The 15,698-nt window shown below is 40.6% G+C and overlaps 2 protein-coding genes across 5 annotated transcripts in view; one reads left to right on the top strand and one right to left on the bottom strand.

Annotated features, from left to right (window-relative positions):
• OC90 (otoconin 90) overlaps window positions 1-4,339 on the top strand; it is a 29,449-nt gene extending 25,110 nt beyond the window's left edge. The window contains exons 13-14 of the mRNA XM_030549470.1: window positions 3,356-3,462; window positions 4,032-4,339. Coding sequence (XP_030405330.1) covers window positions 3,356-3,462; window positions 4,032-4,339 — 415 coding nt within the window. The remainder of the gene's footprint in view (window positions 1-3,355; window positions 3,463-4,031) is intronic.
• Window positions 4,340-12,222: 7,883 nt separating this feature from the next.
• Window positions 12,223-15,698, bottom strand: part of EFR3A (EFR3 homolog A) — a 174,594-nt gene continuing 171,118 nt past the window's right edge. For 3 of the 4 annotated variants that reach the window (XM_030553839.1, XM_030553841.1, XM_030553843.1), the window contains one exon: window positions 12,223-15,226. In XM_030553839.1, coding sequence (XP_030409699.1) covers window positions 15,121-15,226 — 106 coding nt within the window. In that variant the 3' untranslated portion in view covers window positions 12,223-15,120. The remainder of the gene's footprint in view (window positions 15,227-15,698) is intronic. The other variant, XM_030553840.1, reaches the window with a different exon arrangement.

Below are 15,698 nucleotides of genomic sequence, written 5' to 3'. Positions count from 1 at the left end.
TGAATAGTAACTTGCTGCACTATCCTTTTGAAGGATGTAAACACCCAGTGTGAAATCCTGACCCCACTGACATCAATGCAGAGTTTTACGTTTACTGGTGGATACATCTAAGAATGAGATAAAATTAGAGAAAATTCACACTAATTCTAAGAAAAGGGAAATCTCTTTCAGGGTGAGTTCCAGTAGCTTGTCAAAGAGTCTCCCTAGGGGAAGTGATGGAAGTCCTGAGCACCTGAGCTATCTTAAGTTTGACTACTAGACTATATATCATAAGGAACTAGCAGGAGAACAAAAAGAACAGGAGTACATGTGGCACCTTAGAGACTGTAAGCCGGTCATGTCGGGGCTCGTCCCTCTCAGGCGCAGCGGGGAGCCAGGGCGCCTCCTAGCACGCTGCAGTCTGGGTAGGCTTAGCCCCTACGCAGGTGTTGAGGGGGTGCAGGGTCTGCAAACAAGGTAGAGCCCCGGCCCTCTAGCCGGGGTCGGGGCTCTCAAAGTAAATAAGCCCCAGCCCGTGGACAGGGCGGGGCAGCAACAGTTCAAGCTCAGGCCTCTAGCGGGGCTGAGCAAACACATTATCAGCCCAGGCCCTTGGCAGGGCGGGGCACCAGACACAAGTCTAGTTAGCTCTGGCCCTCTGCATCAGGACAGAGCAGTGGCAAAGTCAAAGAGGCCCAGCCCTTGGTTCGGGCGGGGCACCAAACACAAGTCTAGTTAGCTCTGGCCCTCTGGATCAGGGCAGAGCAGTGGCAATAGGCGGGAAGAGGGGGGAGTCTGCCACCCGGTTACGGGTGGCAGGGGGAACGCAGGCCCTCCCACTCCACTGCGTTCCAGCCCGGGGCCCTAGCAGCGGTCAAGACCTGCTGCGGTCAGTGGGGATCCTGGCCGCAACACACTGACATGGGTTCGGGCTCTTCAGGAGCCAAACCAGGGTCGGCTACCCCCGGGCCACTTCCAACCTCCCCCTCTCTGGGTACCTGGTCCTTGTCAACGTCGTCGGGGGGGTCCCAGATCATGGGCTCCTCCGGGTCCCGGTCGTGGGGAAGCTCAGGCCACTCCTCGGGGCATCGGGCACACGGCAGGTCAGGCCGACGTTCCTCCGGGTACCGGATCTGAGGCAAGTCCGGCCAGCGCTCCTCCGGGTAATGGGCGCGAGGCAGGTCCGGCCAGCGCTCCTCAGGGTAGTGGGCTCGGGGCAGGTCCGGCCAGCACTCCTCTGGGTAGTGGGCGTGAGGCAGGTCAGGCCAGCGCTCCTCTGGGTAGTGGGCGGGGGGCAGGCTGGGCCTGGCGGGAGCCTGGGCACCAGCGTCTGTCCTCTCCGGCAGCCTGTGCCCAACTGAACGCTGGGGCCGGGCTTTTATACTTCCTGTCCCGCCCCTTGACTTCCGGGGGGCGGGGACAGGCAGTGCTGGCTCCACCCACTGAGGCACCTGCTCTGGCTCGTCCCTCTCAGGCGCCGTGGGGAGCCAGGGCGCCTCCTTACAGAGACTAACAAATTTATTTCAGCATGAGCTTTCATGAGCTACAGCTCACTTCTTCGGATGCAGTCTGTGTGTTCCATTCTATGCATCCGAAGAAGTGAGCTATAGCTCACGAAAGCTCATGCTGAAATAAATCTGTTAGTCTCTAAGGTGCCACAAGTACTCCTGTTCTTTTTGTTCTCCTGCTAGTTCCGTGCTGCTGTAAGTTCTCCCGTGTAGCCGGACTTTGCCGGTGAGAGAAAGCTCTCTCAAACCGCTCCAAATGAGCAGCAGTAGCTTTGTCGGGGGTTTGGGGGAAGTGTATTCCGCCATCAAAGTGCTGTCCATACCAACGCTTTTCGTCAGTAAAACTTATGTCGGTCGGGATGGTGGTTCACACCCCAGCCAACAAAAGTTGTATCAACAGAAGTGCTGTGTGGACAAGCCTCGGCGTTCACTAGTGCGTTGCTGATCCTTCTCTGTGCCCTCCCCAGCAACGCGCCAGTATAGACACAGATCTTACGGCGACTTTATGCATTTTATACAGTTTATACCCAGCAACATAGAGCGCTGGAACACTTTCTCAGATGAGGCTCAGACCTTCAGTCATTTCACAGGACAGAGATTTGGGACCACTAAGGGCTTATCTACACTACCCCTTAAGTCACTAGTCCCCAGAGGTTGAGGGTTGCACCCTTTCCCCATGTCTGTGCCCCTCACCCCCTCCCTGGAGTTGGGGCAAGGAGCAGGGCTGTGATTCCCGGTGCAGGATGCAGACAGGAGTACAGGGGCTGCAGCTGAGGCTGCAGCTGGGGGTGGGAACGGAGCCGAGGCGGGGAGTGGAGCTGCATCTGGGCCACAATGGGGGCCTGCAGCCAGGGGCAGAGCCATGCCAAGGCTGGGGATAGGGCCAGGCACGGGGTGTTCCATTCTATGCATCCGAAGAAGTAAGCTGTAGCTCACGAAAGCTCATGCTGAAATAAATTTGTTAGTCTCTAAGGTGCCACAAGTACTCCTGTTCTTTTTGCAGATACAGACTAAAATGGCTGCTACTCTGAAACCTAGCAGGAGAACAGACTCTCTGAGTATAGGTCTTCTCCAGTCCTAAGTTATATGACTTATTGCATGGAAGGATTTAGCCCTCAAGATACTGGTAGTTGCCGTTGTCAGTCAACTAACGTCTTAGGGAATATATGAGAAACAGATGCCCAGTTTTTGAGAACATAAGAATGGCCAAACTGGGTGAGACCAAAGGTCCATCTAGCCCAGTATCTGTCTACCGACAGTGGCCAATGCCAGGTGCCCCAGAGGGAGTGAACCTAACAGGTAATGATCAAGTGATCTCTCTCCTGTCATCCATCTCCACCCTCTGACAAACAGAGGCTAGGGACACCCTTCTTAACCCATCCTGGCTTATAGCCATTTATGGACTTAACCTTCATGACTTTATCCAGTTCTCTTTTAAACCCTGTTATAGTCCTAGCCTTCACAACCTCCTCAGGCAACTTCTGGGAACAAGTAAATAAGTTTTCCTTATTCACTTTCTTCACATCACTCCTGATTTTATATAGGATGACTTCTGCAATTTATTACATTAGACAAAATAAAATAAAACGAGTCCTGTCTCTCTTCCATGGAGCTCACAGTTGAATAAAGACAAAAGCAAGGGACTCTGAGTGAAGGAGAAGTAGAAAGGCTGTAATAGTAAGATGATGAAAAGCTTCATTTAACAACTTGTTTGGATTAAAAAAAAAGTTTTTCATTAAAGGTTAAAACAAATGTTTTCCCAGTTTCAAGATGCAATGAAAACGAATAGCCAAAATAATTGCAAATACTGTGTGCTCCAGGGAGAGGAGTTACTTTTAAGAAAGGTAAACATTTGTTCTTTGTTTTAGGTGCTGTTTCTCCCATCAATGCTGTATGGAACAAGTTAAAAAACTTGGGTGCCAGCCAGAAGGAAGTTTGAGATCTGAAGTTGTATGTTTAGATCATAAACCGAAGTGTAAGTTTGGTCAGATGATTAAATGTATGACATTCCCTTTGAGCACAATTGAGATCAGTATAGAAGCACACAACTAGAACAGACTCACCAAAGTTAGATATTGGAAAAAAAATGTGTTCTATTAACAGTGGAACTGGCCTTGAGTAGGGAAAAAGGTGATCAGGTTTAGGTAAGGCTTAGCTAGAATGTGCTAGCTAAGTTTGACCTAAATCCGAGCACTTTTCCTAGTTAAGCAAAACCTTGTTGTCCACACAGCACTGGTGGATCTCAGGGTATGGCTGGCTTCTATCAGTAGATGGGCCCCTGGATGTAAACTGGTCAGTTTCAGAGTGCTAACATCTACAAGTCCTGCTGAAGTCAATGTCAGCTGCAGTTGTTCAGCATCTCTGACAAATCAGGTTACTTACCGTATATTTAGATGCCTAACCATGGATTTAGCAGCCTGAGTTTGAAAACTGTGGTGATAGGCTTTACGATAGGTGGTGTAGCTGACTACATATTTTTAAAACTGCTTACACCAATTACAATTTGCTTTCGGCCATTTTCATCTTTAAAATCTCCTTTTTAAGGCATTGGCTGGAGCATGTGCGAGAAGCTCCTGTGTACCTGTGATAAGACAGCGGCTGAATGTATGGCTGCCGCCTCTTTCAATGAAAGCTTGAGGTTCCTAACCAGGCAAACCTGCCAAGCGAACAAAGCCTCATGTCGGAGTGGAATAGCTGAAAGGCCTGCAGGTGACACTGGAGTAGGCACCAGAACCTCCAGCTCTGAGGAGAGCAGTGAGGAGGCAGGTCCGCAGAGGAGTGCTTTAAGAAGAATAAAGAGAGCTGCACGACACCCCTGGGGAAAAGCCAGAGCCACACCACAGGAGAGATAGCCAAGTCTCTATATCCAATTGGGAAATGGCATGGAGGGCTCCAGAGTCAACCACTGTGTGTCCTATTTTCTCTTATCTTTGTACGTTCTCTTTTACATTTGCTTGCAGACCCCAGATTGAATTACAGACTAGGTAATGGATTATATATGTTAGGATATAGAACTCTGTTCTACAGGGAAACCTGCACTAAGGACTATTTCCACTTGTCTTACATGATTTTTTGAAAGTATCCAGTACAGTTTTGTTCAGCTTTTATGTAAAGACCCCTCTGTCAAGTGACTGATCTTTGCTAACACCTCTGGCAGTTGGTTACATTTTATTTTGTTTTGTATTGGAAAGGAGATGTCTCTCACTGAAAAAAAAACACAATTGAAGGGTTGGAATTAGAATTTGATACATTTTCACATTACATGCCACTTTATGTAGTTAATACAGAACTCCTCCATGATATTAAAATAGTAAGCTAAGATGCTATACTAGTTATGTAACTATGGCAAAACATTCTGGTCAATATCCTTCTTGAATATCCAGGGACGTGGTGGGAGGAGATGAGGAACATTGTCAAGACACGTGTCTCCAAAAATTATGTAATATTTGCAGAGGTCTGCAGTACCTCTAAAGAGGTCACCCACCACAAGGTGTCATGGAGCACGTGTTCTGTCTTCAACAGCATGGAACTCTTTCCTATTACATTGTTGGCCAGCTGGGGCCTTAGTTTCCTGTTTATCACCATGCTCTGAATTATTTTCTTGCTCCACCTCTTACTGGCTCTGCATGCCAATGGGCAACTGTAACATGCTGCAGAGTTTTACAGGTCTCCAATTTCTCTTTTTGTATATTATGTAGACAGGAAGCATAGTGGCATCTTCCGAGGAGAACTAGCACACGTGGGCCAAATGATGTGGAGAAGCCTGCATCTCTACTGGCCATACCGTGACTGTTCTTTGGAGAAACAAACTTTAGCTTCCAGGAATATGGCATGATATCAACAAGACTAATGTAATAGAGTTCTCAAATTAAACTACATTTTCCCTTCCTACGGCCCACTGTCATGCTCCCATTATGCCATCTGCATGGACTCAGTGGAGATAAACTGTCAAACTATAGTAGCAAATCCGCCTCTTTCCTGTCCCTTGTCCTCCTTTTAGAATACAAAACAAAACATCATTACGAACTGTAATGAGACTTTTGAGGAGGGGGCGGGAGAAAATTAAAAATCCTTATTCCCAGAATCACTGGAAAATTGAGCTGGGACCTATAGCAAATCTAGACTAAAAAAAACTTTTTGCTGCTTTCTGCAGCAGCTGAGATTTATGGATGATGATGGATGGTTCCAGCCCTTTGCATTGCAGAGTTTTCTGGAAGACTTGCTTAATAGGACAACACTGATTTATATAGGTAAGGCTATCGCTCCTTAGACAGCAGCAAAGCAATGAAGGACATGCAATGAGGTGTTAATTTCAAAGCTTTGATGTGACCAGTTAAATGTTAATACTAGGGAGTAAATTATCTACTTTGCATGTTGTAACCAAATGGGCCTAAAAATCAAATCTCACTGGCAGATAAATCAAAAGTAGCATCATTGCTTTGGATGATGGCATATATTCTGGCACCAATTTTAATCTCATTGCTTCATTTCAGTTCTGATTAGTGCAATGGGATCAATAGATTTGAAACCCAGAAGGGACCACAATAATCTCCTCCAATCTCCTGCATAGCATAGGCCATAAACTGTCAGGCAATGGGACAAGTCAGATGTTTCAGAATGAGTAGGGACGAGTGTATGTTTCAAAGGTCAGGGTCTTGAACAGAACAGGCCATTCCCTCTAGTCCATTCCGTGCTTTGTAATTCTTGGTCTCCTAAAACTCACAGCAGACATGGAGTTGTGAACAAGAAATTCTCCCTGGTGGCTAAATGCACATTTAACCAGTTTGCATGAAAGTGATTTTTTTTTTTTTAATTCTGACTTTGAATTGTGTATGAAAATAGAAGACAAGTTGCCTGGGATATTTTCTACATCATCCAAAAAATCTAAGCAAATTTTTAGTTTGGAAGTTAAATGAAAACAGTCCCACACTTTCTGATTTATGACCTAAAATATTGAATATAATCTCATCCCATATAGTAGAGTAAATATTTCATTTTTAGTATTTACAGAAGAGTTTTGGTGGTGCTGTCATATTATGCTTTAACATAACTAGATCAATAAAATTACTGACAATCTTTACTACAACTATTGATTTAATTTTACTGTAAATGTGTGAAATGGAGATTCAAACAGAAAATTAACTTGAAGGAAACAGTTGACAATGTAATAAAATCAAAATGTTTTCAAATGTCACCTCTTTTGAGGCTCCTCTTGAAACAAATTAAGAATTTCCACTAACATGTTTTACAATAAAGACACTTGTTACTAACTTATCACTGCGACATCTTAGCCTTATTGTAGTGATTTTTCTGCCATTGTTTCAATATTTCCTTTCTAGATTCCTGTTTTAAGGGTCTGCAACTTAGTCATAAGAACTTTGCTCTATGTTGAGTCCAAGGAAGTTGTGTGGTCCAACAACCAGAGCAAAGGCTCTGGAAGCAGAAGGCCTGCGAAGGTTCTTCCACATCATGAAGTTGTTTGACTTTGCCCATGTCATTTGGTCTTTTTTCCTTAGTCAGTATTGTGAAAACGTTAGGTAAATATGCAAAATTCCCTTAAAATCCAGTGCTGCATCTGAATGTTCACAAAACAGAAGTCGATATGATCCTCACTGTCTCTTTAAAAAAGCAGTACAAGATTAGACCACTATGAAAAACACCTTAGTGTGCGGGGCTGGACTAGATGACCTCGCAAGGTCCCTTCCAGTCCTGCATTTCTATGGCAACGATTTGCAACATGGAGCAAAACCAGTAGAGAGTGAGCTTGCTTCAGTGACAGAGCAGAGGATTAGTGTTGGTTTGCTGGAGGTACAAGTTACCATCAGAGTTCATAATTAAGAAAGCAGCTAGCAAATGTTTAGGGAAGAGTGAAAATCCTGACCTCATAGATGTTAATGGGAGTATTTCCATTGAATTCTATGGGACCCAGATTTCCCCTCAGAACTTTTAAGAAAAGCCCACAAAGGAATAACAACATGAAAAACTGAAGGGAGGGATAGTATGTGGTTGTGAATCCTCCCTTTAGTGCAAGGAATCACTGCCCTCATTATCAAGTGAGGTATTTACACCTCCTTTTAAAATACAAGATTGGTGAAGAAAACTGATAGAAAGGTCTAAGCCTACAAACCCGCACTAACATTTAATCACAAAAGGTATAAAGGTTGGCACAGTGGAGGGTTGGCAAAGTGACTTGGCGGAGGGACTTGAGAAATTACATCCATGGGCAAAACCAAACTAACCTCACGCATTCCTTCAAGATGCTGGGTCCAATGACCATTTAAATATCCACTTCAGCAAAAAAACGGAATTAATTTACAAAATGTCACTGCCCGTTCTTTTCATCTGATGCAGAGGATGAGTTTTGATACTAAACAATAGGCATTCGTACTAGTTTCAGAACTGGACTTTTAGAAGTTACCTTAACAGCCATTTTGGCAGAATGACTGCCATTTGTTTTCTATCCCACATTTATAAATAAAAAGTGATAACAAAAAGGTCAGTCAGCTAATTAGCTGAAAGGAAAAACCGGCCTTTGAAAGAAATCAAACTGACAATTAGCAAATTCAAATGAGCACAAGCTAAATCCTCTAATATAGATTGATACTGCTGCTCTGAAGCCCTCAGATAAAACGAACGTTTCAAAGAAAGTCATTTCTGGTAACTGTTAGGATTTAATATTAGATGCAGAACTCTCCAGTTCCTAGTGAACACAGTATGTTCATTCAGAGATAAAGTTACATGCCGATAATACCTCCATCGGCTTTATTTCCCTTCATAGACTGCTCCATTCAAATGATCCTTACCTATCTTATGTCAGACAGACTACATTATAAGCGTGTTGCTTATAATGTAAAGTTGCCAATACTTTCTGCAGACATATTCCCCACCTCTGATATTTCATGAAATATTTAAACAGTCACGAAGTCAGTTAACATTACTACTTATATCTAAACCTGTACAAATTATGTCTCCAATCCTGAAAAGAATTTACTCACATGCTTAATTTTACTCACTGAGTACGCGCACCGAAGTCATTGAGATTATTTAGTGTGTAATGTTAAGCACATGCCTATGCGCTTGCAGGATCAATGCCTATAAAATGAAATCTTAACTGAGCTTCAACTGTATTTATTCATCGTTAGAGTTCAGCGGACAGAATCTCAATGATATATATAAACAATTAAATGAAGCAGAAATCTGTGAAAGGCATTTCTATTTAGATCCAAACCACAGAGTAGCTTTTTACTCTACTTGTAACTGGTAAGGGGAATGGCTGGCTAAAAGCACGGTGTCCCCACAGTAGGCAGTGATAATGCACTCAGCACCATGGGGTCCTGGTCCATGAAGGTATCCAAAGTAATTAAGAGCTAATAACTGCTTACTGCCTCCACTAGATAATTAGTCTGGCATGTGAGCTGGTTGCTGTAACCATTTCAGCACACTTATTTTTTCCTGTGGCCTAATCAGTGGCACAGAATTTGGAAACAATTTCAATCAACAGACCCAGCAGAATTTGGGAACCCAAACAACATTCAAAGTCCTCTGGCGTTTCAGGAATATGGTCATCTTGATCCAAAAAAATCTGTAGGACTAGCTTTATTTTAAAGCGCATTTGCAGTATGGTGACCCCCCCCCCCAAATGATGAGTTGGTATTATCAGTTAACCATTTAGTAGACAAAAGAGTTATTCTGAGAAAAAGGAAATCTGAAATTTGTCCGTCATGCACAAACTGGCTTATTAAGCTCTCTATTACTGAATTAATGGAAAAAGTGACTAATAGAAACACTTGGAAAAAATATGAGAATTCCTGGTCACACATGAAACTGTTGCATATTTTTGCAGTTTAATATATATTAGTCTCCTATATTGATAGGTTATGTTCTCACTTATTTAGTCACTTTAAGAACTGATGTACTCTATGACCTCTACAGGTTCAGATGTTTTTTGTTTGTTTTTTCCCTCCCTCGATTTTACAAATAATGAACACTGAATTGTTATATATATGGTATTTCCATCTTGTGCTTGTATTTATTTTTGTTACATATTTTGTAAAAAAACAAAAAGCAACTTAAAAAAAGAAATTGACTGTGGTATGTAATCTATTGCTTAAATCACCCTCCATCAACTGACTGGCGGATAGCTAATGTGAAAGCCTGTTTTTTAAAAAAGGCTCCAGAGGCAAACCTGGCAATTACAGGCTGGTAAACTTAACCTCAGTACTAGGCAAACTGGTTGAAACTAGTAAAGAACAGAATCATCGGATACATAGATAAACATGATATGTTGGAAGATTCAACATGGCTTTTTGTAAAGGGAAATCATGCCTCACCAATCTATTAGAATTCTTTGAGGGTGTCAACAAGTGGACCAGGGTGATACAATCAACACTGCATACTTGGACTTTCAGAAAGTCTTTGACAAGGTTTCTCATCAAAACTCTTAAACGAAGAAGTCATAGGATAAGAGGGAAGGTCCGCTCTGGGATCAGTAACTGGTTAAAACAGATAGAAAACAAAGGGTACAATTAAGTGGTCAGTTTTCACAAGAGAGAGAAAAGAGAGTCCCCCTACAATGATATGCAATGGGACCAGTGCTGCTCGACATATTCATAAATGATCTGGAAAAGGGGGTAAACAGTGAGGTTGCAAAGTTTGCAGATGATACAAAATTGCTCAAGATAGTTAAGTCCAAGTCTGACTGTGATGATTTACAAAGAGATTTCCCAAAACTGGACAACAAAAATGGCAGATGAAATTGGATGTTCATAAGTGCAAAGTAATGCATATTGGAAAACATAATCCCAACTATGCACACAAAATGATGGGGTCTAACTAGCAGCTCCCACTTAAAAAGATCTTGGATTTTCTGTGGCTAGTTCTCTGAAAACATCTGCTCAGTCTGCAGCAGCAGTCAAAAGAGCTAACAATGTTAAGAACCATTAGGAAAGGAATAGATAATAAAACAGAAAATATCATGTCACTATATAAATCCATGGCACACCCACACCTTAAATAGTGTGTGCAGTTCTCCAAAATGGTACATTAAAATTGGAAAATGAACATAGAATGGCAACAAAAAATTTGGGGGTATTGAACAGCATCCTTGTCAGGAGAGATTAAAAAGCTGGAACTGTTTGTCTTAGGAAAGAAATAACTAAGGGGGGAATACTATAGAAGTCTATTAAATCGCGAATGTATGGATAAAGGGAGTAAGGAAGTGTTACATACCCCTTTACATAATAAAAGAACTAGGGATCACCCAATGAAACCAATGGGCAGCCAGATTTAAAACCACGAAAGTGCTTTTTCACCACAATGCACAGTCAACATGCGGAAATCCTTGTCAGGGGATGTTGTGAAGGCCAAAACTATAACTGTGTTCAAAAAATTAATTTCATGGAGGATATGTACATCAATGGCTATTAGCCAATATAGTCAGGGACGCAATCCCATGTGTTTCCCTGGATTTGAGGGGTATGTATACCCCAGAATGTGACTGAGCTAACTTCAACCATATTATGTGCATTCAGACACCTGAATTAATAAAACAGGTTACAGGTTAATTTGGAGACAGGCTTTCAGAAGCAAGGTCAAAATTAGCTACAGTTTCTGCTAATCAGAATGGGAGGAAGAGACAGACAAGTAAACAACAGACTGAAAACCTTGGTGGTTGGAAAACCTTGAAGCTAGATGCCTCCAATATTAAAAGTTAATTGAAAGTCAGAAAAGAAATGATCCAGTATGGGTCATTATGACCTATGTGTTTTGTAGAAGTTAGTTATAAAAGACTTTTTCTGGATACTTTTTTTCCCCGGTGGGTGAGCAACTTGGCCACTACGAACCCGCTGTTATTTACTCAATACCATTCCAGATGTTAGGTAAATATGTGAGATGTTCTAAACCTATTGCTTATGCTGTGTGTGCTTAAATCTAATAAACTACAGTGTTAAGTAAGAGCACGCTTACTTATATTTAATCCTTGATCAGATAGAATTGCGGTGTTCCTACTGATTTATTCCTGACACCGCCTGGAGTGAAATAGTTAAGTTGCCCCTGCTGTGGGTTCTGAAAACCCCAGATAACACATGCTCTGGGTGTCCCTAAACCTCAAACTGCCAGAAGCTAGGATTGGATGATAGGGGATGGATCACTTGAAATTGCCGTTTTGTTCATTCCCTCTGAAACATCTTGCACTGGCCACTTTCAGAAGACAGGATACTAGGTTAGATGGACCATTGGCCTGACCCAGTATGGCCATTCTGATATGCTCTTAGGAATGCTTTTTAAGTTTTGCTGCTGCCTAATATTTTGTTGAACTTTTCCAACAAGTCCTAACTTTATGAAGAAGTGAAATGTTTTGGGTTTGCAAAATAACTGTCTGTCTTAAGAGCAGCGAAGAGTCCTGTGGCACCTGATAGGCTAACAGACGTATTGGAGCATGAGCTTTCGTGGGTGAATACCCACTTCGTCGGATGCATGGATGTCATGCATCTGACAAAGTGGGTATTCACCCACGAAAGCTCATGCTTCAATACGTCTGTTAGTCTATAAGGTGCCACAGGACTCTTTGCTGCTTTTACAGATCCAGACTAACCCGGCTACCCCTCTGATACTTGTCTGTCTTAAGTGAAATTTTGTTTTGCTTCTCAACAATAAGCAAGTACTATATTTACGTCCTCAAGTATCATACAGTAGTTAATAGTGTAATTAAAAATTAATTTGTAATGAACTCAGCTATTTTAACTTCTTAGTTTATTTTATTGCTCCAATGTACATTGCACAGGGTATTCTTACATTTCATGAAACTGGTTCAACATTAACAGTACAGAATGTATGGGCATCAATAAAACAGACAAATTAGCCTTACTCTGAACAGGCTAATTTTATTTCTTATGAATTAAGATAATTTTAATTTACCTTAAAATGAACTGCGATCGAAAACCATAATTACTCAAAGTGACATCACATTTAAAAGAATTTAAAGCACAAGCTGGAATACATACAAATGTCAACTGGACATGAAGTGATAAACATTCAAACAGTATTCAAACTGTCACAGACACTACAGGCCCAGTATGCACACTTTGTATTCTAAGCTCTGCAACTCTTTTCAAGACCAGAAAGAAATCTGGGATTCAAAGCAACTGTATACATAAAAACAGCATTCTGAAGAATTTGATTTCAAAATACCTACAATTTATCACTCACAGTAAGCTATGAGTACAACATATTATGCAGCAGACTTCCACAAATCCTCAATTCTCATCTGTCCAAAGTGGCTACAGTACTCAACTTGCAGACTCTCTGCATTTTCAGCAGGAAAGAAATTATGTATCAGGCAAAATCCCAAAAGATTACAGATCTTTAGTTCCTTAACATCTGAGCATCCTGAACAAGACTTATCTGAATTTAGGACATGTGGGAGCCTATCTTGTGATTACATGAAACAAATGCTTCATCAACAGACTTCAAATGAATGCTACATGAAATGCTGAATATAATTTTTCACATGCAGTATACATGCAACAGAATTAAGTTAAACTGAGAAAATTCTGTATTTACACCAGTCTGCGTATTACAAGAGTGCAAATGAAAGTACATTCTTTATTTCTTCTTATTTAGACTCTTTAATTCTATTTCTTTTTTGTACAAATGTGCACAGTGTTACTTTATAAAATCACATCACTGTGGATGATGATTGTTTTACATTGTGTCCCTAGCTTACATCCAATTAAAAAAAATACACTCTGTTTATATAGGTCAAAATCTAGTATCTTACCTGAAAAAACAAAAAGTGAAAACTAAAAACTAAGGTGACAACGAGTTCTACTAATGCTGTTGACTCTGGTCTGATCAGGATGATACGTTGCAGCAGTAACAATCACAACGGAATGCTGTAGGTAAGAGGTTGTTTCGTCATCCACTAACAGCTGTGATTGCACTGTCAAACTGAAAAAAAGGTCTCAATTACCTTTCTGAGTTTTGTGAATGCTTCCTGAAAGTCTTGATGTGCCATCTCATAGGTCTAAATAGCTGAAATTTCTCTGGAAATGTGTTATTTCACGCCTTTAAAGATAGTTTACAGGAACATTGTATTTAAATTTAAAAATCCAGAAGCCCTACATTTTGCAGCAAGTGTGGAAATTGCCAAGGACAGTTAACATATTGACTAGCTTCCTAATAAAGTTATAACAAGAGTTATTAGTTTATTACACTAGCCATCTCAGCCCTGACCCACTCAAAGACGTATTAAATTCAAAAACATATATTTAAATATTGAGAATGTAAGTTGATTGCATTTATTGCTTCAGAAAAATCCAGCTAGACCTAGACTACAAAGCTCACTGCTCATAGCACTGGACTATCAGAACTTTTCATTTTTATGCACAGAATTTCGCAATGGGTTATGAAGACAACATTGTCAATTATCATCAAGGGCCAAGCAACTTACTGTACGGTACAGTTTTATGTACCGAGCTAACAAAAAGTTAGGTTCTGTGTATCTATTTGAAATTTATACTCAGGTATCTAAACCTATGAAAGTTAGCACATCAGTTTTCAATAGTCACAGGAAGACTTGTCAAATGCAACAAAACTGTATACAGATATAATTGTCAAATGCTTTTGCTTGAAAACACATCTAAATGTATAACTTTCAAGAGGATTCATTGACAGTTTTCTTTCAATTTGCAAAATATCATTACAAACCTATTTTACTAAACTACACAGAGCAACGTTTCATATAATCTTCTGTGTTATAATTTCACAAATGAACTAGTATTTAAAATACTTATCCATTTAAAATGCCCTCAGTTTGTTGCTATACTAAATATATATTTATTTGTTGTAATTCAGACAGCAAAATACTACTGCATTTTCAAAAGCATAGTCTGTAAACTATACACATAAGACATGAAAAATATTGCACAAGTCAGAGCTCCAAGAGGAGGGATTTACATTTCTCAAGCAGAACATTGCAACTTTCGGCAGGAAAAAGCATGTGTGCTGGATTTCTAAAAAGCACATTATGTTAATTATTCACCAGGAACAATATTTAACAATCGTCTGACCAGTCATATTTATTAGTGAAACTGAACAGGTAAAAGGATGCCTATTTAATGTATTTCAAAATAATGGAATAAATAGCTACTAGACAGCAACAGTATAGGGAGCTAAAATATTGCTCCACTGATACATGTGGTAACAGTAAGTGTGCCAAAAGCACTCTACCCAAATCTGGAAACCCAGGTGGAAGGAAACCACCAGGCATTGCAGATATAGCCCCCAATTCTAGGAAACTGTATTTCAGTAAACTCATTTTTTAAGTCTCTGAAACACTAGAACACGCTGGCAAAAGAAGAGGAAATATTTACTTCTGACTTTTAAACCTACTGAAATATGAAAAATGACTGTACGTGAAATAATAAGGTAACATAACAAACCTAACATCAAATATTAGAGAATAGTTAAAAGAAAAAAGAGTTTGGTTAAAAATCATTCCTATATATTCTAGGTCCACCATTTTTCTAAAAAACTATTTACTTAATCTAAATTAACAAAGAACTTGAAAACTCATCTTGGTCTGTTTATTGTACTCTACTCTAAATAATGTCCTGCAGACTTCAGAAGACACTTAATACACACAAAGATCTGGAAACTTCATCTCATAGACTGGAACGGATTGGTAATGAGCATGTCCAGCAGTAATGGTCATCGTTCCCGAGGGGCTAGGAGGAGGACTGTAAAGAAGGGACGAGAAAACAAAGCCACATAATTTAAGCTTCCATAAAACTATACTTATGTAATCTGTTATTACTTTTAATTTCACAGAATACCTGCTTGGAAATTTGATACTAAATTTCTTTCCAGCCTTACTGTATCCTTTTCCTACATTTCTAATGAAGCCAAATAATAATGGCTGATTTTTATTTGTATCTTTGCCTGAATCTCCAGTTTCGTTGATGTCAACATAACTATCAAGATACTTCAAATGCAGAATAGATATGCATGGCACTTCACAATACATAGATTGCTAGCTAATTCCTAGAGCACATGCAATAAAGGGAAAATTCAACATTTTGTAACCATGACAAATATATATATAAAACACAAATATAAAAATACTCCAGCGCTGTGTTGCCGATATATATTTTCACATCTTTCAGCAAATACTTTTCAAACTTACGCCCAATTCGTTCCACAGCTATATGG

Source organism: Gopherus evgoodei, chromosome 2 (assembly GCF_007399415.2).
Source record: "Gopherus evgoodei ecotype Sinaloan lineage chromosome 2, rGopEvg1_v1.p, whole genome shotgun sequence".
Classification (NCBI taxonomy): Eukaryota; Metazoa; Chordata; order Testudines; family Testudinidae; genus Gopherus; species Gopherus evgoodei.
Note: the sequence above shows the minus strand (reverse complement) of the source record. Positions and strands in the feature narration are given on the sequence as shown.